This window comes from Sciurus vulgaris, assembly GCF_902686455.1.
Source record: "Sciurus vulgaris genome assembly, chromosome: 13".
In the NCBI taxonomy this organism is placed as follows: domain Eukaryota; kingdom Metazoa; phylum Chordata; class Mammalia; order Rodentia; family Sciuridae; genus Sciurus; species Sciurus vulgaris.
Genome location: NC_136474.1, coordinates 100,115,390 through 100,140,909, shown reverse-complemented (window position 1 = coordinate 100,140,909; position 25,520 = coordinate 100,115,390). Strand labels below are relative to the sequence as shown.

The following is a 25,520-nucleotide window of genomic DNA, read 5'->3' as shown; positions in this document are numbered from 1 at the left end:
CTCGTCCCTGTCCAGCTGGCCCTGGGAGCAGTGCAGTGGGACTCGGCATCGCCCAGTCTTGAGCTGCGACTGTGGACTGGGTGCTGAACCTGAGTCGATTTTGGACAAAGGAGTCCTCTCCTTAAGGATGCTCTGCTGCTCTTTGTGCCCCCTGAGCATTTGGAGCAGGTCTCACCCACTGCCTGACTGTGACCCCCGAGACTGACTTGTACACAGGTCTGAGGAGCAGCACTCCAGAGTTTAGCCCACATGTGGCCGAGACTGTGGCAGTCTAAGGGAACATCTGTGGGGTCTGGTGCCCATTCAGAGGCTCCTGGTCACAGACACCAAGCTCCCATGGGCTGGCCAGTGGTGATCCTGATTCGCAGCCAGCCCTGCGGCCCATCCCAGCCTCTGGTGAAGGCTGTGGGCTCTGTATCCTGGTTTCTCAGCAGTGCACACTGCTGAGAGTCGATGGTGCTGTGTGGTGGCCGCTGCTCCCCCTGGCCTGGGCTTCAGGTTGCTGAACATGACAAGGACAGCCTGCAGCAACTCCTGCTGGCCTCCCCAGGGTCACTGTCCATGTCAATTGCTTCAGGCCTCCTCCAGCTGCCAGACGGTGAGCATTGCTTCTGTATGTCCACCGTGCTCTCTGAATCAAAGTGCTGCCCAGCTGGTGGAGACCGGGGACTGTCCCAGGGGCACACCAGCCAGTCTGCTTCAGGGGACGCATGCTGAGATTGGTCCCAGCTGGTCTGTGGTCTGCCTGCCAGCAGGAAGTGCTCCTGCAGAGGTGAGAGGTCAGCCATGGGCCACAGAAGGTGCCCACCCTGACTGCCCAGGGACTCTGTTTACAGGCCGTGGGGTCAGGGAGGGCCTCTGCTGTCACCGAGAAATTGTGCAGCATGGAGTGGAGACCAGGCGGGGGCCGACACAGGGCATCTTCCTGGGCAGGGGCAGCTGCTGCCTCTGGTGCTTTACCCACCATGCTCAGAAGAGCTCAGTTCCCAGCCGGTGCCGGTCGCTCTTTGGTCCTGGCAAGTGAGGGAACCATGGAGCCCTCAACCATTTGCCCAGCCCCTGGGAACCCAAGGCCTGTGCCAACCACCATGCTCCAGGAAGAAGGCGCGTGCTTCGTGGAGAAGTGGAGCCGAGGACCAAGGTGTGAGGCCGCCCAGAACTCGTTCCTGTCAATCCACTCATCACACCACAAGGATACTTTGGTTCTTAATGTCGTGGTGAGATCGTTTCAAAAATCCCCACACATACTGGAAAGAGCAAGAGCCACAGAGTGGCTTGAGAAACATCCATCTGCCTGTTAAATTTCAAGGGACCTGGTACCCCCTGGGGCAAACCTCCAGTGGTGTGTTCCCTGCTGTGCAAGTTCCCACAAGAAGCCGGTCCAGAGGTGCCACCCACCCTCGCAGAGTGCCCAGCTTGAGTCGGACCCTGGTCAAGAAGGGAGCCAGAGAAGGGGGCTGCTCTCTGCCAAAATGTATCAGAGAAGAGAATGTACAAAAAGGATTTTTATTAAATGAAAGAATCTGGTGGGTCAAATACGAAATCGATATACAAAAACTTGACATCAGATCTCTCAAGAAGCACAGGCCACCCAAGAAAAGGGAGGTCCTCTCGTCACGATGGCCGAGGTTGGAGCCCGGCAGCCCAGGCTCCGGGCCTCCACGGCTGGCTGGGGCTCGGGCCTGCGCCCTCAGTGTTCTGCATGCAGCTCGCTGCTCCGTCCCATTGAGAACCTTTGGCGACCTGACGGCTGGGCTGCAAAGCAGCAGGCGCCAGGCTCTTGTACGTGATCGCCTGGTCTCCTTGGGGCCCCAGGCTTCGTCCCAAGTAACTTGCCAGGGCACACAGAGGGACCCCAAAACCCACCCTAGTGTGTGACGAGAAGCCACCGACTCCAGTCTCAGGACAAGGTGGCTCTGCCGAGCTCTTGGGCATAGCTCACCAGCTCCCCGCAGCACTCCCTCACGTAAAAAAGTAGACTTTCCTATAGTAAAACTTCTTAAAAACACCTATTTCTGCAAAATAATGTGTTTCTGTATGCAGAGCTCTGCAAAATAAACGCCTCTGGAGAAAGGGACCCGCGCTGTGGCTGGAGGGCCTGGCTGCGGCCCTCACATCAGGTCGTTCAGCTCGGCCTCCAGTGCTGCCGCCATCTCGTCCGCCTCCGAGCTGCTGCCCTCCTCGTCCTCATTGCTGGACTCCTTGCTGGACTCGCTGGCAGCGTCCTCCTCATTCAGCTTTCTCTTGTGGCCTCTGAGGAGGAGAGAGAAGCAAAGCCGTGGTCAAACAGGGCGACGGGCAGGGGCAGCCACTGCTGCCACCGTGCAGTCTGCACCAGCACACAAGGGACGGTGACACACTGCCGTGGTCAGGGAGGGGCGGGGCCATCCTGCAGGTCCAGGCGCCTGCGCTTGGAGGCGTGGTGTGAGCAGAGGACTTGAGCCTCGGACACCATCAGGACAGCGAGTCCTGGGCAGGATCCTGCACCTTTCTCCAAGAGACTCCGCAGCAGTGGGAGGAGCCCCGTGGGCCGCTGAGCGTGGCTGTGCAGCTGCAAGCCCCCGACAGGCTGCAGGGGAGGACGTGTCTGAGCGGGGCACTGGCTGCGTGCTGAGAGACCCGCCCCTGCTCCACCTCTGTGAGCAGAGGCCCTGGTCCACGGCCCGCCGTGCCAGCCTGGGTCAGCGTGAGCACTGTGGCGCCACCAGTGGAAGGCCCCACCAACAGGGCGGCACAGCTGCTGCTGCTGGGCCAGCGCGCACGTGTCCACACGGCCACCGACGGCCTCGCTCCAAGGCTCGCCTCCTGGCAGCAGATGAAACACGCCCCCACGAGAGCCTGAGCCAACAGCAGCACCTGCGGGACAGCAGGTGCCACTCTGGTGGTTCTTTTTCAAACTGAGCACTGCAGATCAACCCTCGTTCCAGTGGAACTTGCAGCAGAGAACCAGAAGACATCCGGACATTGCCCACGTGCAGCCCTGCAGGCTCAGGGTCCCCACTACCTGCACATGCCCCATGATAAGGGGGTGTGTCCCCCAGGGCCTCCTGGAGCACTGCGCTGGCGTTTCCTGAAGGCGCCTGTAGCTGAGGAACACACCACACAGCACAAACTGCAGCACAGGGACGCAAACCACCAACGCAGAGGACACGACGGCCTTGCTGAGTGGGCTCCAGGGAGATGCCGTGCCTGCGCAGGCCCGTTCAGAGACTGTCCACGCCACAGGGAACGCAGCCTGGACCGACGGCACGGCTGCCGGGGCCATGGGCCCCTTGAGGTCGCGGGTGGGGTGCCAGTTTTCTTCTAGCCAGCCTGCCCTGAACCCACAGGGAGGGCTGGCCTCTGCCTGCATGCTGGGGCTTGGAACCCATGAGATCACCCTGTAAGAAGTCCAGTTTCCCACTCGCCCAAATTCTAGGTGAACACATGATTTTCATGTTGACTGCAACGACCCATCTTTTTTCCTAAGGAAAAGGCCTAGTTTTATATAGAAATGGGGGGCTGAATTCAAGAGTTTGAAAATCTGGACCCCAAGGAACACAAGCAGAGACGTGACATGAAACCTCACCTCCCCAGGGCTCCTGAGCAGGAATTCTCGATGATCCACCACCACCACAGCCCCAGCCCAGGGCTCCTGTGGACCAGTTCCTGGCCCCGTGCAGGGTGGGTCCTCCGGGGGCGCCCATCCTGGAGAGGGCGCAGCACCTCACTGCGGCTCTCCCTGCTCGCTGTGCATGTCCCCCTTGGGGGCTGTCTTTTCACTTTTTTCTAGTTTCTTTCGCAAAGCAAAAGTGATCTTTGTTTATGGCCAGTACTTTCAGTACCACAGGTGAACTCACTGCGGGACACGTGATCACGAAGGCCTGTGTTTCCCCTCAAGCTTCGGTTGTGTACTCAGGCCCACCGTCTATTCTGAGTTACTTCCCATGTCTGGTTATGAAAGGTATGGGTTGAGATTCATATTTTACATCTGGACATCTCCCTGTTATATCACCATGTACAGGAAAGGAAATTTAAAAACTGTAGGTAGGAATATACATAAAATAACTATGATTCACAGAAATCTTTTGAATTCTGAAGCAAGAGAAAAAAATCTCAAAAGACCTATTCGGTTGCATTAAGATAAGTCCGTATGTATAATTTGCCAAAATACATTCTGCTGTCATGTATAGCTGAAAATAATAATGATAAAAAAGACCACGGAAGCCATGAATCTGCAAGATCTGCATGACACAAGACACACACGATGTGGCCTATTAATGAAGAAACCTACGGTGAGGCCCAATGATCTACCTGGGGAAACAGCCCCAGACAGAACACAGCAGCTGATTCCAAAATGCAGAAAGAACACAAGACTCAGCACTGCTCACACCCAGGCTGGCACTGGCAGCCAAACCCCAGGTTCTGGAGCTGTGTTCGGGCGGTCCTGGGGAACAGGTCAAGCAGTGCCCCAACACCGCAGACACACGCCTGCCGTGAGCCCCCGCCCACCTGCAGGATCCACGTGCAGGTGCTCATCACGCGCCAGGAAGCTGGGCTGGGGTGCAGCTGAGAGCACGTGGACAGAGGGGGCAGGAGTGTGGAGGTCCAGGGGTACAGTGGGCAGGACTGGCAGAGGGGGAGATGGCCTGGCACATGGCAGCGGCGGGCAACTTGCACAGGTCCTGAACACATTTTCACCAAGGGTTGGGTGCCTACACCTCTAGAGCTACTAAAGAAACCTCGCCCACCTTCCAAACCTCCCTTCATGCATGTGCACTTCTCCAAGAGCATCTTCCAGCCACACTGGGGAAAAGAGTACAGATGTGGAGAGGCTGCAGAGAGCGGAGCCTTGGAGACGCCCTGCGTCCATCCGGAGGACCGTGAGCGTCCCGCTCTTGCTGGAGAGTCTGTGTGGGGCTGTATTTGCACTTTGTTTCTGTTGGTGGTGGGGTGGGACGAAGGTACTTTGGGTGGCTGGGTGGGCAGGGGACACGCCAGGCGAGCAGAGGCTTGCGTCTGTTTGAGAAGACCCCATGTCTTATCATGATACTGATGCCCAAACCCACAAGTTCCACAGAGGAGACGGGTGTAGACGCCCACCCTGGTCTGCCTGGGAGGAGTGTGCAGGACACCACTTCTCACTCTAAAGTCAGGTCTCCATGCAAAGAGCAGAAGACACTGGCTGGACCCCAGTGCTGCATTTACCACAAAGGTTGCGGGGCACTGGCCTGTGGTGCCAGTCCACTCTGGGAGGACAGACGGGGGACGCTGAGGTCATTCTCCTGACTGAGCTGTAGGGCTTGTGCGCGTGGGGCGGGTGAGTGAACCTGGGAGCCCTGACCTGGGTCGTCTGCTTTCTTGCCTCCCTACCAGGGACCTCTCCTGGGCAGGGACCTGGATCAGCTGCCCAGTGCCTCATACAAGCCCTTCAGGGTCAGCCCAGAGCACTGCCGCCTACCATGCTGGGGACAGCAGCCATCTGAGAAGGTCTCAGCAGGGAGTGAGTGGAGGGAGGGGCAACTGGTGGGAGTTCAGAGGAGGCCAGGAAGCTTGCCCCATGGCTGCACAGGCAGTTGCACGTGAGAAACGTGCTGAGTGCCAACCACCAAGCAAACCATGGCCAGAGCTGGGTCAGAGGCTGGGAGCCCAGGTGCCCTCTGCCACGCCTCTTCCTAAACCACAAGTGGGAGTCCTGTTCAGGGCAGACCAGGGCAGACACATGGCCTGAGGACCCAGCTAGTAACGTGCACTGCACAATCCAAACAAAACAGTAGAAGAGACACTGCTGGGCAAAACTGATGGGAAGTGACTTACATGGTTCCCCTTGCTTGGGGACAAAACTGCAGATGTATTCAGAAGCGATGCACAGGAGGACTTATGAAAGCTAACCCAACACAGTGCTCTGTGGACACGTCAGATGCCTGTCCACCTTCTGGAAAGGGTTGAGTTGTTCACACTACTGAAAATAACCAAAACAAAAACCACACTGCACTGAGCACTGTGCAGGAAGAGCTGGCCCCGAGCCGGCCCCAGGTGGGCAGTCCTGGAGAATCCCCCTCTTTCTCCTTTCTCTCTCTCACACACACACATGCAGGAAGGGGCAGCCCTGGAGAATCACTCACTCACACACACACACACACACACACACACACACACACACACACACACACACACAGCAGGAAGTCGGCCCTAGGCCTGAGTTGCTCATCTTTGGCCACCTCCTGGGCTGCCCTCAGGAACACGCTCACTGACCAGCATCACACCCTTCACCTCGAAAGTCTGCTCGACAGCGAGACTGAAGGTGACCCCCACTTTCCCCTGGAGCTCGGGAGTCTCCTGTGTGCTTGTGGGACTCAGGCTCAGCAGCCGCCCCTGCTGACCATGCTTCGCTTGGCCACAGCATCCACGTGACTCCCGGAGGCTGTGCACCTGGCCTCCTCCAGAGCCCACCGGCGTCTCCCCTGGAGGACACCGTCTGCGGCGGGATGGATCTCCCGGGGAGAAGGGCAGAACTGCTTCCTCACGCAGCTCAGCGGATCACTGCCCTGTGGACTTCTCATCCGCGTTTCCTCTGGAAACCACCCAGCTGCACCTGGGGCGCCGGGAAGGCACCAGCCCCACGGACTCGTGCCCTGGCGCCCTCTGCCACCTATTCCACAGAAGCCCGGGGGTGGGTGGTGTCCAGGACCAGCACAGCAGAGGTGTGCAGGCCGTGGCATCCACGCTCTTCAGAGGCCAGAGCCTTCTGCTGAGCCTGCGCTCAAGGCTCTGCGGGAGGATGGCACTGGGAGAGTTCAGTGGCACCAGCTCAGGGACACAGGCAGATCTGAACCTCTCCAGGGACGGCAGGTCCACAGAGAGAAGGGAAGAGGACCATGAGGGGATGGGAGGGGATAGCAGGACCAAGAGAAGGGATGGGAGGGGACAGGAAGGGACAGGTGGGGACGGTAGGATCATGGAGAAGGGACAGGAGGGGACAGTAGGGGACAGGTGTGGACGGTAGGATCATGGAGAAGGGACAGGAGGGGACAGTAGGGGACAGGTGGGGATGGTAGGATCATGGAGAAGGGGCAGGAGGGGACAGTAGGGGACAGGTGGGGATGGTAGGATCATGGAGAAGGGGCAGGAGGGGACAGTAAGGGACAGGTGGGGATGGTAGGATCATGGAGAAGGGGCAGGAGGGGACAGTAAGGGACAGGTGGGGATGGTAGGATCATGGAGAAGGGGCAGGAGGGGACAGTAGGGGGACAGGTGGGGATGGTAGGATCATGGAGAAGGGGCAGGAGGGGACAGTAGGGGGACAGGCGGGGATGGTAGGATCATGGAGAAGAGACAGGAGGGGACAGTAGGGGGACAGGCGGGGACGGTAGGATCATGGAGAAGGGACAGGAGGGAACAGTGGGACCCAAGAAAGGACAGGTGGTGAAGCAGGACCATGAAGGGACGGGAGGGGACAGCAGGACACGGAGAAGGGACAGGGACAGCAGGTCCAGGTCCCACCTGGTGTGGAGAGCTGCCTGCCTGCTCCTGGGGTTGAGCTGGACCGAGGACCAAGGTCCCTTCCTGGCGAAATGATGTTGGGGTGTATCAAATCGAGCTGCTGTGTCTTGGTAATCAAAGTCGTCTCGACCATCAGCAGCAGCTGTGGCAGGGCATTGCCTCTGATGGACGTGGCCTCGCCTCCTCCCAGCACAACGCGGCTGTTTTCTGGAGGGTGCTGGGGATGGAGCCCACGGCCCCCTCCTGCCAGGCAAGCCTCCAGCACCGCGCTGCAGCCCAGCCCCGGGTCCCCACAGAAGGCACAGCACTGCTCCAAGGGGCACAGGAGACCAGCCTTCACAGAGCCGTGCCTCCAGGCTGCCCACCACAGCCGGCTGGCTTCAACCAACAGATGGGGACAGAGCCAAGCACGGACGGGCCGGCCCAGCCTCCCTCGGAAGACTCCCACCCGTGCGCCCATGTGGGGCCCTGTGTGAACCCAGCAGGGCACAGGGAGGACAGCGCCATGGGGAGGGCACACCACCACGCTGGGGTCACCAGCCCGAGGTGGCTCTGGTGGTCCGGCACTCCACCAGGGCATTCCACCACCACGGAGGGGTCCGAGGACCTGGGACGACACAGCTGGCTGGCTCACACGCCCACCCCAGACGCCTGCACACAGGCTGGCCTCCACAGCAGCGGCCTCCATGGGGCCGGTTCTGCAGGCTTCTACCACTGAGGGCGACCACAGCTGCTGCGGTTAGGAGAGCTCTGTCACAGGAACTGGCAACGAAAGCCCCTCACGTGGCTGTTTGGGGGCAGGTCACAGCACAGCAGCCACTCGGTGCGCAGGTCCCAACCTGCCCGTGGTGAAGGGCAAAGCGCACCCTGGTGTTCTGGATGTTCATGCTCACGCGGACGTGGAGACAGAAGAGCTGGAAAGGGACGGTGCACATGCACAGGGTGGACTGCTGAGGGAGGGACGGACCACCCCTGCTCTCTGGATTTGCCCTTGGGCAAGACCCCAAAGGCCAGTGCGCACCCTGGGGCACACCATGCACATTCTCACGATGCCCTGGAGAGCTCGGCTGCCTGCACGCTAGCCTCTGCGCAGTCCCGCTTCTGGTTCAGTGACACCTGCCCACATGTGCTGGCTCACTCCCCAGGGCCAGCGCCCCAGTCACGGTGATGCCCAGGACCAGCTCCTGCTTATTGCCCGGGATGCGTGTGGGTCCCGGGCCTGGTGGGCACAGGGAGCCTCCGTCCCCCGGGTCCTGCTCGGCGTTCCTGGAGGCAGTGCTGCAGCCCCAGCTGGCATGTCTGCTGCCCGCCTCTCCTGCGTGCCCTGGCTCTGAGGCTCCTGCTTCTGTGCCCTTCCTGATTGCCACTGTGTCGCTGTGAAGGTCCTTCACCTCTGGGCAGCTGCACTGTGCCCCTGGTGTCCTGCTCCCTCGTCCCTCGCTCCGTCTCCCAGGCGCGTTCCCTGCAGGTGGCACGCTGGTCCTGCCAGGGTCTGCCTGGAGCACTGACGCCTGGGCCCACCCTTCAGCTCAGGTGCCTCTGTGTCTCATCTGGGGCAGGCTTTGTTCCCGACCCCTTTCCTGCTTTTCTGGGTACCAAGTGTGTATGTCCGAAGGTGCCGCGCTGTGTGGTTTTGAGCTGCTTCCTCAGGGGTGCCTGAGGCTGAGGTACAGTCTCCCTGAGCTCTCCACTAGCCCAATCCCAGCACAGCTCCCCCTCCCCAACCCGCTGCTGTGGCAAACCTGCTCTTCTGCAGTCTGTGTTTTCAAGTGGAGGAGGAAGAACCTGCTAAGCCCTTGTGTCCGTGAGGCTGACTATGTGCTCACTGCTTCCGTGGTCCTATCACTGCCTGCTGTTCCTGCCTTCTTCCAACAAGGCTGGTTCCCACCGTTGGCTTCCACATGCTGCATGCCCAGCAATGACCACATATGGGTGTGTCTGTGGCATGGTCAGGAGAGGCGCATGGCCCCATGGCCTCTGCACAACTGGCTCAGGGTCAGCAGGCTCTGCCCTGACTGTGGAGGCATGGTGCTGGGGTGCAGGTCTCAGGTGGCTGCTGAGACCAGGGCCTGTGCCCTGCCTCTCTTGCTCTCCACTCTGTCTCTGCCACTGTCTGGGCGTGGAGTTCCTGCTTACCCTGTCTGGCATGTGCAACTTCTGGGACATAAAAGTCAATGCTTCCCAACAAATTGTGAAGTTTTCAGCCACCGTTTCTTGGAATATTTTTTTTCTGTTTTCTCTCCCAAAGAATATCTTGCCTAAGTTAATTATTCATGGTTACAGACTACATTTTGGTGAATATCTTGGGCATTACTAGCGGGGTCCGTCTACACATGAGAGGGACTCTTAACTTCGACTGGCAGGGCTGGCACAGAACTGGGTAGAGCTAGCTGTCCCGGCGGCTGACCCTCACCGTCCTATGAGGATGACAATCCCAGGGTGAAACTGAGCTCAGAAGCTGCACCAGGATGTTCAGCCTTAAGCCAGCAGCAGCGTGCTCGGCAGTGGCACGGCTACATTCCCAGCAACCTGGGAGACCGACGCAGGAGGATGACAAGTTTGAGGTCAGTCTCAACATAGTGAGGCCCTGTCTCAAAAAAAAAGGGTTGGGGTGGGGTGGGGAGTACTGTGTTGTCTCCTTGCTGGGCATTGCTGCGCCAATGGGCAGAGAGCACTGCCCGGCCCAGCAACAGCTCTGGGACAGTGCATTATCCAGGAAGCCAGCCAGGCTGCTTGTCCCAAGCCAGTGACCACACTCCCTCCCTGTCTGAGGACCTCTGCGACTGGAATTTCTCGTCTGCACTTTCCCGTTGGGAGGCCACACAGCAGGTCCACCCTGCTGTCCTCGGCCTAGAAGTAGAGAAGCTGGCCACCTGGCTACTCAACCCCAGATCAAGCCCACCAGGCCAGCTTCAGCAGCCAGGACAGATGCTGACCTGCACTCACCATTAGGTTCATATCCTGTCACTGCACTGCAGTTCCCTGGTGAGGACCCGCTCTCTCACACCAGGACAGCTGGCCATCCAGTGACAAGGGCCAGAAGACCATAAAGGAGCAGAAAGAGGTGGCACCTGCGGGCCTGGAAAACCTGTGCCCACTCCTGGGAGCCGTGACACTCCTCTCCGCCCTCCGCCTGTCCCCGCCCCTCACCTTGCTCAGCTGCGCCAACCCCGCTCTGCGTCTCCACAGGCCCAGAGCTGATTGTGAGCTTCGTCTCCCGTCTCCTATTCTTTGGCCAAGGGTAAACTTCCCTCACTGCTTGACCAGAGCTTGGTTTCTATTACTGGCCCTGCGATTCTGAGAGGGAGAAGGACCCCGTCTGGGTGGAAGCAGGTAAGGGAGTCATCCAGCCTTCCTCACCTATTGTCACCAGGGACAGTGACACCAGGCTGTGTTAACGCTGCCACTCCCACTTCTGCACTACGGCTCGGGCAACCTCGGGAGCCCCTGCTGCACTCTGAAGCACCTTCTGTCGGCCTGCACACACCATCACCGCTGCTGCCGTAGGAAAGCCAATCGCGGGGCCGCAGGCCTGCCACCAGGCTGCCTCTGTTCCCGCTGGCTCTGCTGAAGCACTCCCGCCTGGCACGGCTGTTCAATGCGCACCTGAACTTCTCTCTCAAGGACTCACCTCCAGAACAGCAGTGCCAGTGGCGGTTGCATACAGGCCCCTGCTGTCCCCAGGAGAACCGCCAGCCGCTCCTCGGGGTACCACCTTCCTCCCTCTGTCCTGTCCCTGTCAAGGTCATGGTGCCAGGCTCCCGTGGTACAGCTTGGCGCCAACCCAGGCACCACATGACACAGCACAACTGCCTCTGGGACGCACCGCTGCCCTCCAGGACCCACGAAGCGGACCTTGGAGCATGGTTTACTTCATTCCAGGCAGAAATGCTGTTTGAAGACTCTCATGCCATCTGCTCTTGGTTCCGTTCCCCACAGAAGAAACAGTGGAACCAGAAAGCGCTCCTCTCCAACTGCTGGCCAACGAGAGTGAGATCCCACGTGGAGGCACGGGGCCCGCCCCTGCCGGGGACCACAGCTCAGCATGGCGAGCTTCTTCCGGCACACAGAGGGCCGCCAGTGGCCCCAGCTTGGTTCTGGAGAGAAGGGCCAGGTGCTGTGGGTCTGGGCACACCAGGCGCTCTGTGCCTCTGGTCTCAAGTTCCAAAACGATCTTGAATCCGCAGTGCAAAGTAAAGCAGCAACTGCAAGACTGACCCCTCCTGTCTGAGGAGCCAGCGAGGGGACAGGCAAGGTCCCCACGCTGCTGGCCTGAGAAGTCTGAGCCACCCGCCCCTGAGCACCCACTGTGCCACACCTGGTCCCACAGCCCAGCTTAGAGTGGGAGCAGCTGCAGGCTGGGGAGGCAGAGCGCTGGGCGATCGGCCCGAGGGCCTGGGGCGCTGAGACCAGAGCCTCGCCCACCACGTCCCTACAGAGCTCTCACTGCCGCAAGCCCAGGCCCTATCCTGACGTCCCACTGCCAGGGCCACAGTGGGCCCACGAGTCCTGCCTGGACTCTGCTCTGGGGGCCTCGGCCTCCCCAGCTGAACCTGCATCCACTGCCTCCAACAGCAGAAGTGCTGCTGCCTCCTGTGCATCTGTGATGACGAGGGCCTCAGTGGAAGACACGTGGAGTCTCTTTTTAACCGAAAGCTGAGAAGCCACACGTCCACGCAGCAGGCGCGACACGCTGGCGTCTCGTGGGCCTCGCCCGCTCCCCTTCCCCACTCAGCCTCCAGAAGAGGACACGTGGCTTCTGTGGGCACTCCACCCTCTGCACACAGGACGTCTGAAGGGGACACCAACACCAGAAGTGCAGACGACCCCCGTCCCTCAGAGGTCGCGGGCTGAGCACCAGGGTGGAGGCGCAGCCTCCCGGGGCGCCACCGCGGCCGTGAGGACGCTCCGGACCTCCTGTCCGTGCTGGGATGCAGCCCCTGAACCTTCTCCTGCCTCCGGCCCTCAGCCACCCTCCCACACTCACCTGGGACCACGGGTGCCTGTGGTGCTCCGGTCGCTGGACAAGGCTGGTCCGAGCGGCTGCCCCCTGGGGGCCCTGGGGGCCCTGGGCTCCCGGGGCTGCGCCGTGCCCTCCCGCTCCTCGTCCTGCTCCTCCGGCCTCCTCTTCTCACTGTCGCTGTCGTCGCTGCCTTCTCCGAGGATGTCGTCAACCTGCAACGGCCGAGAGTCAGGGCCAGCAGGAGCCCCACGAGGGCCTGGGGACCCCCTGCCGGCGCGAGGACCGAGCAGCGTCCCTACGTCCACCCTGCCGCGGCACGAGGCTTCCCGCAGGCCTGAGTCCTGCAGCACCTGGGCAGCAGGCCTGCACAGGGCTCCCTGGTCAGAGCCATAGCAAGCTCCCTTGCTTCCTCTCGTCCGCCTCAGGTCTGGGACGTTTCGAGTGGTGTTGAGGAGAGGCAGGTGCTGCCAACTCCTCTGAGGACAGGCCGAGGAGGAAGAGCAGGTAACGCGGAGAAGGGGTGCCGTGATTCAGGGACCCTTGCTTAGCCCAACAAGTGGAGCAGCCGTAGGGTGGCCCTGCTGGCAAGTGGGCCGTGGTGTGCCGGCCCCAGGGTTCAGGCTCACACGCTTGGAGGGGTAAGAGGCCCAGAAGGGCAGTGCACATGGCAGAGGGCTGGTATGCAGCTCCCGCCAGGGAAGTTCCCTCTGGCGCGGGCCCGTGTTCAGGGTCCTGTGTAGCAACATCTGCCCCGAGGGGTGCCCTGCGTGCACAGGACCTCTCCCCACACTCCACTTCCCACCCTGGACGCAGTGACACAAAAGCGGGGCTGTTTTAAGCTGGTGAATTTGTGGTCCCTTGTCATGCAGCAGGGAAACCTAACACAGGAAGGAGGTAGAGGGAGGCGGCAGCGGTGCGCACGCGGCTCAGGGTCCAGAGCTGTGGGAATGCGCTCTGTAGCCATGGTGATGGGGACAAAGGGTGGGGGCCCTGCTCTCTACCCTGCCTGTGGCCGGAGCCAGGAGCTGACAGCGGCACACCTTCACAGCCTCGCTGGCCCAGCACTCCCCACATGGGGAGATGGCTGCCTCCTCCCCGGCTGCAGAGCAGCCCCACGGAACGGGAGCAGGCCCTGCAGTAGGGCACCTCTCAGCACCGCTGGGCTCTGCTGTGCTCCGACCCCTCACTGACGCCCTAGGAGCTCGAGGAAAGGGTGATGCTAGAAGCAGTGGCAGGGAACGCAACATCAGTCGCCAGAGTGACTGGTGCAGTTCAGGAGTATGCTCTTGGCAATCCCGACTGCCTGGACACCGACAGGGACCGGGCTGCTGCTGCTGAGAACGGGCTCTTCACATGGCCGGCAGGTAAGGGACCAGGGTCCACCTTGGCATCTCTGCTGTTTTGTGTCCCCTCTTTTAGACTTGGCTTATGGGTCAGAACCCTGCTCTACTCTGCTCAAGGTGGTGTCTAAACACTGGTAACACAGGTTGATTAGCCCCGAGTCCACTGGAGGTTACTCGGGCTACTGGTGATCTACTCACGCAGATCACCCCAACAGGGCGGAGGCTGCTCCCCAGCAGGAACAGTTATCTCCTGCTGGGAATTGGACCACCACAGGTAGTACCAATTTCCCTGGACCTGCAGAACCAGCCCCCAGATGGGCAGACCCACCAGAACACAGTGACAGAGGCTGCTTGAGCCGGCCCTGGGGCTCCCCATTTAACCCTGGAGCACGGGTCAGTGCCCTGGTAGACACTGGTCCCCAGTGACAGAGGCTGCTTGAGCTGGCTCTGGGGCTCCCCATTTAACCCTGGAGCACGGGTCAGTGCCCTGGTAGACACTGGGCCCATCTTCCGGAATGGCTGTGCTGAGTATTTAATTCCTTTTCTGCTTCACCATAATTTCTGCTGTTTGGCAGTTTGGGGTGAGTGACAGGGCCTGGTACACTGAGCCTCCCCAGTCAGGTCCCACTGGCTGAGGCTTCTGGGAACAAACACAGACATCCAGATGCCATCAGGACAGCAGTGTCCTCTGCCTCTCCAGAGCCTGGACACACTGGCCCGTCTCAGCACTGCGACGGGCATGCCCGAGTAATCACCAGACCACCTGCCTGCATCAAGGGCATGGGCCACGCAGCTTGTGTGGGAACACCACGCCTGTGGGCTGGGAAAGCACCCCAGCACTGCACTGCGCACAGTGAGGCCACGGCAAGAGGGTGACGCGCAGTCCACACAGACTCCCCACAGCTCCAGGAGCATGGGGCTGGGCTGAGTCACGCCAGAGTGGTCGCCTGTGCTCTCTGGGACTTGGCACGTGAATTCCAATGGGGACGATGCTGTTTTTCATCTGGCCTTCGGTTTCCGAGCTCTGAACTGTGACTTAGGGTGATGGTGCCGACCACAAGGCCAGCTCGAGTGTGAGCAGCCTGCCCTCCCGGAGCCCAGGAGAGAGCGAGGCTCTGTGGTGTGCCCGACTGGTCCTCCCGACTCCACCTTCAAGCTCCTCTCCACGAGTCTCCCAGGAAAAGCAGGCCCGGGCGGCCCGGGCACCTGGGGTCAGACCAGGGGTCACATGTGACCCACCTGGCGCAGAGGGGCCTCAGCAGGCTTCAGCAGCAGTTGTAGCTCCTCGCTGCCGGCCTCACTCTGGGCCCGGTGCCAGGACTGGTCTGACTGGGCTTCTCCAGGGCTCCAGGCTCTGGGGAGTCACCCCAAGGCTCAAGGCTGAAGTCAGGGTGCCCCTGAGACCCCGACCTGGGCTCCAGGGATGGGCCCAAGGTTTGATTAGGTCCTCAGGTGGCTGTTATCCACCCTGCAATCCGCCGGGCAGACACCGAGACCTTCTGGAGGAGGAGGGTGGGTGGCCCTGCAGCTGGCTGGTCAGGGCTGGGTGCAGTGCACCTGGCCCAACTGTACCCCGCGCTGACCAAGTGCTCTGCTCCTGCTCCTGACTGGGCTCTGCCTCAGCACAGTGCCTGCTGTTCCTCCCAAGAGCACAACGGTCGGGCCCTACAGTTGTGGCTGGACTGCATTTTCCCCTCCCGCCATCCTGTGGGCAGCTGATGGCTTCCAGTGCGGCAAATGGCCTGAAGTAAAGTGGTGCAGGATGGTCACTCTGACCGCAGCTGGACAGAGCAAGGCGTGCCTCTGTCTGTGAGGAAGCTGGTGTGCCAGACCTGGTGGTGAGTGCAGAGCCCGCAGCTCGGATGGATGCTGCCCTGCTGAACTGGCCTTCCAGAGCCACCCTGAGGCGGTGACCTGCCCGTGGCAGTGCCTGGAGGGTCCAAGTAACCTGGCACCCACACGCGTCCCTAGTGGCAAGGTGGTGCCCCTCTGGGGCCCTTCAAGCCCCGTGGTCCCTCACAGAGCTCAGTCTGGAGACATCTGGTCCTTCTCTGTGCTGGCCATTGGTCCTGGGCTCTTCAGCTAGACTGACGAATGCTCTGGCTTCTGTGGATGCCCAGGGGCCACGGGCACAGCCCCCTCACCTGGAGCCTGTGTCCCACCTGCAGAGCCCTTTCTGTGAAGGTGACCTGGCGACAGCTGGGGCATTTCTCTTCTCAACGCCACTTTTTCCCGAGGAGCCGAAACTGAGGTCGAAGGTAAAGCAAATGGGAAGCCCTCTGTGACCCCATAGGGGCTGAGAAACTGCAGCATGTGGTCAGGCGGAGGAGGATGGCTGTCCACCCACCCCTCTGCCTGGCCCAAAGGGACGCGGGCGCTGTTCCCAGAGAAAGCTGCCTGGGTGCAGGTGGAGGAGGTGTGGTGGCCTCTCTCTAACCTTCAGAAAGGCAGAGCACTGGTAAGTGGAGAGAGACAGCACACCGGGGAAGGTTCGAGCCTCACAGGACAAGGCACCATCTGATGGTGACAGAACACCGTCACGGACGAATCCATCCTGGATTTAACCACCTGCACTTTCTGCTACAGTTCCCTTCTTCAGTCCCCATAGCGGCTCCTGGCAGCAGCGCAGGGAGCAGGTGGATGCTTCAGCCAGGCCACGTGGCCGGACGGCGAGGCCGCAGCAGGGGCTGCTCACCAGCACATACCTAGCATGCTGTGACCCAGAACACCAGTGTGCAGACCCCCCAAAACCCCTGGCAGGCTGGAAGCTTCCACCGGGGGCCACAGGAGTGTGTGGGCATGATGCTGGGTGTTTTGTAAGAGAAGCCAGGAGAAAGTGAGCGCGGATCACAAATTCTCCCAGTTCAGCTCTATTTCTGTCCTAAGTGGTGGGGCTGGAATCCACTGACTCCATGGATGCTGCTGAGGCCTGCTCCAATGGCCATCGGGGGCTCAGGGGGACCCCTGGCTTCCATCGGACTCACCCCCTCTCACCTGGGCAGGGATTCCTGTGCGCCATGCTAGAGGGGCTGAGCAGCACCCCGGGCTCTGCCCATAGGTGCCAGAGGCACCTGTCCCTCACCACGACAATGGGGAGCCTGTCTAGACACGGCCACGTCGTGGGGTTGAGGGCGAAGCAGGCCGAGACCACGGCCATCGCCCAAACCCGGTTGAGTGCTCTTACTGGCAAATACTGGGGGTGTAGCTGGCACTGTCCTGCCAGGAAGCTCAGGAAACCCACAGGCACACCTGTGCGAGCTTGTCTCGGCCACGGCCCGCGCTGGCTCACCTCCTTGTCCATGCTCTCCAGGTCCTCCTTGCACAGCGTGTACAGGGGCATGGTCTCTGACAGGCTGGGCTGCCGCTTCCTCCTAGCAGGGCCAGGCCGCTCTCCAGTGCGCACGTCGGGCAGCTCCTCACCAAACATCTGTGGCTGCTGTGGCTGAACGGCTCTGAAAGGAACCCCACAGTGCTGGGTGAGCAAGGCGGCTGGAGCCCAGGCAGCCCCAGGCAGCAAACTGGGTGCTGCTCCTGGGCCAGGCACGTGTGGTTCACGTTCTGCATGCAGTAGCAAACTGCCCTGCTACCGGGCTCGCCCTGGCTACACTTGAAGGATGAGTGCACGGTGTGCAGGAGACGGACAGTTGCCAGGAGGCACCACTGAGCTCGGGTGAAGCCACAGGGCTCAAAGGCACAGCAGAAAGCAAATGGAGAAAGCAGCATTTGTGACCCTCTCAAGCTGTGGAAGACCACCATGCAAAAGTGAATCACCAGTGGGCCAAGGTGTGGAACCACCTGGTCACAGTAGACACCAGGATCACCACGCAGGTGCCCATGCCCAGATCAGCCAGCGAGAACCATGCCCATTTCGAAGGTGCGTCTGACCGAGCCCCACTAGTACCAGGCTCTCCTGCCGAGATCTGCCTGTGGGAAGCTGCTGCCCTCCTCTCTGACGTATTTCTGTCGTTTCTAGGGATATTAATGACTGTCAGAACTTAAGGTAGACCCCAGGGACACTGGTAGCATGGCCTCTCCTCCTAGTTGCTTACTTCTCCCAGGGGTCACCCTGCCACGAACCCCAGGCTGGGTCAAGATGGACAAGGTAAATCCTAGGCGATAAGGTCGCGGGGCTGTGAAGAGTGATGGGCACCCAGTCCAAGCCACAAGGCTAGGAGAAGCGCCTCTGCTAGCCCAACCAAACACTGCCAGAAGAAGTAGGCTCTCTGCCTGGAAGTCTGGGAAACACAACCCCTGCCTCGTTGGGAGCCAGACTCCCGCTGCTGTCCTTGTCAGAGTTTGCTCCTCACAGCACTGCCAGGTTTGTGCTGGGGGCCCTGCCTGTCCTCACACCCACATCCCCAGAGAAAGACTGCACAGAACTCAAAAGCAGCAGCTTTCTTTTTACTACAAATGAATGTATCATGATCCCCCTTTAAAAAAGTTGTTTTAACCAAAAATGAAATGTAAGATGTCTACTGAGAATGTCTGCCAATCAGGAGAGTGCCAATCCCAAGGTCAGAGGGGACTCAAGGTCACCCAGGTAAAATGCCCTTGTGCAGCTGCAGATGCACAAGATGGGCAAAACCACACCTCCCCTTGACCCAGGACACCACAGACCAGCTACCAAACCAAGGACTCCCGGGCCCCTGGGGGCACTTGGCAGGCTCTCCTCTCCCAGCAGCACCTCTGGGGCAGGAGAGGCTGGTGTATTTCTGCCGAAATGCTGAGCCAAAGTGATTCCCCAAAACGTAAAACAAGCCACTAATTACACTCCTTTTTGACTTGGAACATACTTGGTATTTTTGTTATTTGTGTTAACATATAATGGTTTAGTGTTATTTTAAAGTAAATATTTAAAGATCTTTTAGAAAATAATAGCTCCAACCCTGCCAAACACTACAAGGGTCCCAACACCCTGGGGTGGGCCAGAGAAGATGGAGCAGGGCAGGGAGAGCCCAAAGTCCACTCTACCCACGGGAGGCAGCGAGGCCCTTCCCAGGCCATGCTGCAGTGCCAGAGGCAGCCTGGGGGAGTCGGGGCTTGCAAACCCCGTGGATCCCTACAGTTGTCTCCCAGGGACAGTGGCACCACACCCCACCTCGGGTGTCAGCAGGGGAAACCTGATGTCCACTCCTCCTGTAGAAACAGGTGCTGCCCCACTTCCACTGCCACCGTGTAGCTGGAATCAGTAAGATGGAGGACTCCATAAGACCCATATCCCCTGGTGTGACAGGAAGCCTCAGGTCCCCATCAGAGTCACCTGTCACTGAAGAACCAGCACAATGTGGAACTCATGAAAAGTACGATCAATAAAGGCCAACCCCAAGATGAGAGTTGTCTGACAAAGATTCTAAGGCATCCATGGCAAACATGCTTCTACAAGTAATTGCAAATACACCTGAACCAAATGGAAAAACGGAGCCTCAGCAGAAATATAGGAGATACAAGAACTGAACATCTGACAAATTCTAAAGCATCCATGATGAACATGCATCTACAATCACAAATACACCTGAGCCAAAGGAAAAAGGGAGCCTCAGCAGAAAACTGGGAGACAAAAAGAACCAAGTGGAGATCCAAGAACTGGAAAGTGTGATGAAGATGAAAACGAAGAGCAGAGAAAGGGCACAACAGGAAAATGGGACTGATGGAGGAAAAAGGCAGCGAACTTCACTTCTAACAGAACCACTCATTTGAGAACAGAAAGAAAACAGGCCGAAAAGGAAAAACAAATGCAGTTTTGAGACCACATGAGGTACAATTGATTCAGAGTCCTGGTGAAGGCAGAGTTGAACCCAAAGAACAGCGGGAAACAGATCGGAAGACGAGAAGCTGAGAGCACCCCAAACACAACCGCAACACACTCCACAACTGGACTTCCAATGACAATGAGGAACCCTGGAGGCAGCGGATGGTTCCAAGGGCAGCAGCTCCCCCTCCAACCCACAGAGGTGAGGAAGATCAGATGCTCCATGGGCACTGAAAAGAACCAGCTATGAACTTTGACTCTCCCTTCAGAAAATGTCTGTCAGGAGAGAAGGAGCTTGAGAAGCTTTCAGACGAAGAGGAACGGGGAGAGTCGCCATGGTGGGCCTTGCCCGTGGTAACGCGAGGGAGCCCTGCGGCGCACAGGAAGGGCGAGGGACCCTCGAGGGACTGTGTGGCGGGATGCAAGGGCACAGGAAGACTGCCTTGCTGAAGTTTTCTGAACCACTTCTGATTGATGAAGCAAAATTATAAGAAAACAAGCCCAAAGCAAGCACAAGGAAGCTGAAAAGAAGACAGCCACAGAGAAGGCAGAGCCAACACTGGGTTTTTAAAAGGTCCGTGAAATTGACAAAACTCCAGGAAAACTGGCAAAGAGTGGAGACGGCATGCCCGGTATCAGGAAGGAGGAGGGAACTCCAGCCCACACTGCAGGTAACAAGTGCTGTCGCAAAGCAAAAAGGACAAAGGGGCAGAGGTATGGCTTGGTGGCTGAGCACACCTGGGTTCAATCCCTGGTACCAAAACAAGGAAAGAAGAGAAGTAAAGGTAACCCGTAAAACTTTCAGAATGACTAGAAGAGGACATCACTGGGACCTTGGGCTTGGCTGACAGCCAAGAGACAAGATGAAAGCACACTCCTGAAAGAAAAAACTCAAGAAGGAGAACCTCATCAAAATCAAAACCTTTTCTGCCAAAGACCCTGCTGAGAGGACAAGACGGTGCAGGACAGATGGGGAGGGTGACTCGGACACACGCAGAGCTCTCTGGGTCAGTGAGAGCCACCAGGAAAAGGGCAGGCCTCGAAGCCCCTGCAGCCTGCGGGCGGTGAGGAAGTGCCCAGCCTCTCCAAGGCTCAATGTCTGAGCCGCCGCCGCAAGCCCGTCCCCATGTGGCAGGCAGAGCACCGGACCTCGGCCCCACGGGAAAGGACAGACATTCTGGGAATAGCCCAGGGGTCCCCCAGAGGTCTGGCAGTGACTTCGCGCTGACCAAGAGGCACTGCCCAGGCAGCCACACACCACTGACCTCCAGGGGACCTGGCAAGTGAAAGCCCAGGCCCCAGGGCATGTGGTCCAGGGCCCCGTTTTTATAGCCTTCTCCAAGTGGCTGAACTGTAGGGCCAGTGCCAGGGGCAGCTAGGGAGCCTGGGCCAGCAGGGCAGCAGGAGGGTGCAGGTGTTCTGCCGTGGACTGTGCCTCCATCACATTCTGCGGGCACCACCTGCTCTCGGGTTTTGTAAGATGCCATCACTGGAGTGGCCAAGGGTGGCAGGAATCTCTCAATATTTCTTTTACCACATATAAAGTGAAAACTCTTCAGAATGTAAAGTGCAACCAAACAACTCAAATGTGCTCAGCCCTGCAGGCAGGGCCTCCCTCAGCCTTAGTGTGTCTGGCAGGGAAGCATCGCTGCTGTGCCGAGTTCGCAGTCCAGAGCTCCTTGCAGCACGGCTTCCATGGGTGAGACCTCGGTCCCCTCAGCAAACCCAGGGTGAGGCTGAGTGAGCCTCCTCAGTGCTTGGCCAACAGGGACCTGTGCCTCCCAGGGCCCAGGTAGCCTGGGAGCTCGCGTGGGTCAAGCCAACCTGCATCCACCACAGGATGTGGCTGCAGGAGTCCCCAAGGACAGTGTCCTGAAGCTGGCTGGCTGATAAGCCCAGGAGCCGCCACCCCACACCCCCCCACCTGAGTCCCCAAGAAAGCCAGTTACCCAGCCCAGAGCCACAAGCATCAAGGAAGACTCAGGAAAAACTTACAGTTCCCCAGTCTTGGGTAAGAACCTGCTCAGAGGACAGCCCACCATGGACCCCAAACACCTTGTCACAATGGGTCCACACAGGATTCCAGGCACAGAACAGCAGTGGCTGCCATTCTCAGGTGGGGAAGGGTGGGGGAAGGTGCCCCTCTGTGAACCAGGTGCCTCTGAAGAGGCTGGGCAGGTATAGGCTGCTGCAGGAGAGCTGCTGGGCCTCCACAGTGGGTCTGACCACACCAGGGAGCAGGGAGTGCAGCAGTACCAGGACCCACGGTGCAGAGCAGAGCGAGACTCGGGCAGGTCCGAGGTCAAAATAACAGGGGAAGGCTCCAGAGTGACTCGGGGACACTGCCAGGCGCCGTCTGGAGGTAACAAGCCGATCCCTCCCCACAGAGAGAAGGCCCCAGCCTGTCCACTCAGGTCACTGCAGCTGCTGGGGTCCCCAGAGCCACGAGGCACCGGGACAGGGAGAAGGGAACAACTTCTGACATGACTGGGTCACCTGGTCGTGTTTGGAAACAACTCTCGACAAGCAGTCACTGACTTGCTAACTGTTCCCAGCACTGCGTCCCGTAGCTCTTGGTGCTGAGACGTGACTGACTTAGCAACAGGTTATCTGAGCCTCCTGGTGAGTTAGACTCCGTCACACTCTGTCTCTCGTGGCTGGTGATAAGAGCATAGACACCTTGGTGTCAACTCTGCTCTCCAGGGAGAACTCAGGGACAGGCAGGAGGACACTGCCCCTGCAGCCAGGCAGCGTCCGAGTTCTGCACATTTCCAGCACTCTAGGGAAAAAGGAGTGCTCTGCTGCATTCGGCTTACACACGCAAATTATTTTTAGTCAACAGTGACTTCTTCCCACCTACCTTAGAATCCCTGGCCTACTGACACATGCTTCATGTCAGAATGAAGAAGTGAAAAGCCATTTGTACCTAGTCTTTAAACGTAACATGGGGTTAAGACAATTGCTTTTATGCTTAAGACCATGTAAGTGCAAAGCTGTGATTCTGATTTCCATAGCAGGAAGAGCAGATTCTGAGCAGGTACAGCTCATGTACACATCAGCCTGTGAGTTCTGTGGCTGCTTTAAATTCTGTGAGCATCACTTATCAATGGAGTGGAAACTGGATTTCACAGGCACCCCTCAGGGCACAGCTCTTCCCTGCCCACACTCCCCTGGAAGAGCAGCCCCCCTCCACTGGACACCACACCTGCCAGGGCCCCCGGTGTCACAGGCATGCACCAACCTTGGAGTGTGCGGAGGGTGAGAGGCAGCTCCAGTCGGGGCTGGCCACTGTGAAGACCAGGTTTGCTCATCTAGCCTGACCTCTGGCCTCCAGCAGGGTGGCTGGGGATGGAGCTAATCACGAGTGCTGCCATCAGCCACACCCACACGCCCTCCATAAAAGCCCAGGTCCACAGCACATCAGGGTGGGTGCACCCCAGTCCCCTGGGTGGAAACCCTGTTGCTCAGGACCTCTGTGACCGTGCCTACACCCCTCTCCCCAGGCTTCCCTGGGTTGTGTGTTGGATTTTCCCACCTCTGGTAAGTTCACATGCCCTCCGCCTGACTGAGCCTCAGTCCTGACCACTCTGAAGGAGCCCACTGCTCCTGAGGCTACTTTCAGCTGAGGCTCTTCCGGTCCCACCAGGCAAGAGGTCCTTGGTTCACTGGGCCTCCTCCGCTGCTTTCATGGCCTCAACTCCCACCAGGAATCTCCTGAGCCCAGAGAGGTACCGCCACCCTGTCAGCAAGGCTGGGCTGTGGCAAGGCCAGGGTGGAGGAGCACAGCCCTGCGGGCTGGGGCTGTTCTCCACTCCCTTGGACAGTCACCTCTGGGTCACGGGCACAGCTTGTACAGTGATCTCCAGCAGAAAAGTAAAAGTTGCTCCTCTGAAGGGCCAGAGCCCTAATGCTCCACACACAGAAAGCCCTGGACTTGTTTTTAGTGCTCTTGTTTTTAGGGCACAGCTCCCTGAGGTCGGACCATGGCCCAGAGGGTACAGAGCTTCCTTGATGCCGAGCCCACTTTAATGCAGCAAGGCTGTGTCTGGAGCCACTTCACAGGAAGGAGTGTGTGGCCACGACTCAACCACACAGATAACATTCTGTCACCAGAAGGGACCAGCAGGCAAGCAAGTGCCGCCGACATCTTCAGGCACAAAGCACAAAGCAGCCATGTCCCCAGGTGGTGCCGGGCCTGTCCACATCCACAAGTGGAAAGAGCTGCTTTGCAGCCGTCCTGAACCAAGACCCAGGCTTTCTGGCTGTCGGTCCCAGCACGTGTTAGCACTCAAGTGTCCTTGAGGCCAGAGGGCATGGCCCAGCTCTGAGAGCCACTCTGGGAAACGTGCCGCCTGTTCCTGACTGCCAAGGCCCATGTGCAGTGGAGGGCAGAACTAGGCCACATCAACTACGGGTCGCTCATGGTGCACAGGAACTCCCAGGAAGGCCTGGGCGACCTTGGGAAGGACAGGCGGGGGACAGGGGACCCTGGGCTGACCACAGGAATGCCAGAGTCACACCCACTGCACAGCACCTCAAGCTCCCTGTAAGCTGCAGGTGAACTCTGGCTGTGCCCGGGGGGTGCGTGGTCCCAGCAGTGTGGTCTCAGTGGGAGGGCACAGTTGTGGCTGCTCAGAAGGAACCTCATCCATAGTGGCACTAGCTGCCATCCAGGACTCCAACCTGCCAGGTCTGTCCCCCACCACACGCCTCCCCACACTGCTCTGAACGTGTGGAAACAGGGCAGGGGGGCCGGGGACGACAGTCTCTCTCCAGCAGCCTGGACTCCTGCGGAGGACCCTGAGGAGGGGCAGGCTTTATGAGGGAGCTCCAGAGGCTCAGTCTTGAGTCTCTCTGCTTCTGGTTTTGGAACCCAGGAAGAGGCAAAGAATTGAACAGAGTTCCCCAGTTTCTACCAACTGAGTTGCTGCCCTCAGCCCCAAAGCCAGCACACTGCGAGCAGCCCTCAGCGTGTCTGCCTGCGCTGCAGTGGGACACCGTGGCCTGGCGGAGCAGACACCATGCAACCAGAGCCTTGCATGCCGCTTACCTGAAGGATGGGGGCTCCCCGAGGACAGGCAGGGAGCCGGGGGGCACTGGCGCTGGGCCCTGGGTGCCCGTCCTGATGAGCTTCCCTGTGTTGGAGTCATAGATCCTGACCTCAGGGCCAGGCTGGGCCTTGGGGTGGACAGGCGTCGGGTGGAACAGAGCTGCTGGAAGCACACTATGCCTGTCGGGAAAGGCTGCGGGGCTGTTCTCCCTGCTGAGGGAAGGAGTGAGTGTCAGAGCAGCCACACCCATGAGGGGCCCGGGGCATGGCAGGCACGATGCAAAGACAAGAGACAGGGAGAGGCGCACAGGCAGGGACCACCAGCGCCCACTGCCCAGGCACACGCGTCGAAAGGTCTCTGGCTCCTGGCTGGGCTCTCCTTGAAGACACACAAGAGCAGCACCCTGGTGCGCTGCAGACACAGGCTTCCGTGTCTCAGCGCCCACCTCACCTGCCGCGCAGAGCGGGGCCGCGGGGGACAGCCTCTCACTGGGGCCGAGGGCACTGCGCCTTTGTGGCTCAGCAGCAGAAGGCACACTCGCTGCACGCCACGGTCACAGACACGCTGAGGGGCTCCCAGGGAGACCTGAGGACGGCTTTCGCACCAGCTCCTCATGCCTGGCCCCACCCACCCTTTCCCTGGCCCTCCTCTGGGAAGCCTTTTACGTAACTCAATGCTCCGGCCTCAAGACGCTGAGCCGGGCCCCACCACCCCCAGCCACGCGTGCTTGACGGAAACAGACAGTGGCTGCACAGGTGCTCCTACGATTTTCGGCGTCCACAGGGGGTCACTTTGTTGAGGCAGGGGACAAAGGTTGGGCAGAATACACCAGTCCTCAAGAGCGCAACTTTGGGGGCCAGAGGACATGGACTGGGGACACTGACCAGCAGCAAGTTCCCCTCAACCTGGACCTCGGTTTGGCACCTGTGAAA

The 25,520-nt window shown here is 59.4% G+C and overlaps 1 protein-coding gene across 4 annotated transcripts in view; it reads right to left on the bottom strand.

The window, feature by feature from the left end:
- Window positions 1–2,109: 2,109 nt before the first annotated feature.
- CTDP1 (CTD phosphatase subunit 1) overlaps window positions 2,110–25,520 on the bottom strand; it is a 50,353-nt gene continuing 26,942 nt past the window's right edge. For 3 of the 4 annotated variants that reach the window (XM_079109421.1, XM_079109423.1, XM_079109424.1), the window contains 4 exons: window positions 24,588–24,800; window positions 17,078–17,240; window positions 12,470–12,657; window positions 2,110–2,253 (listed from right to left, as the gene is read on the bottom strand). In XM_079109421.1, coding sequence (XP_078965547.1) covers window positions 2,112–2,253; window positions 12,470–12,657; window positions 17,078–17,240; window positions 24,588–24,800 — 706 coding nt within the window. In that variant the 3' untranslated portion in view covers window positions 2,110–2,111. The remainder of the gene's footprint in view (window positions 2,254–12,469; window positions 12,658–17,077; window positions 17,241–24,587; window positions 24,801–25,520) is intronic. The other variant, XM_079109422.1, reaches the window with a different exon arrangement.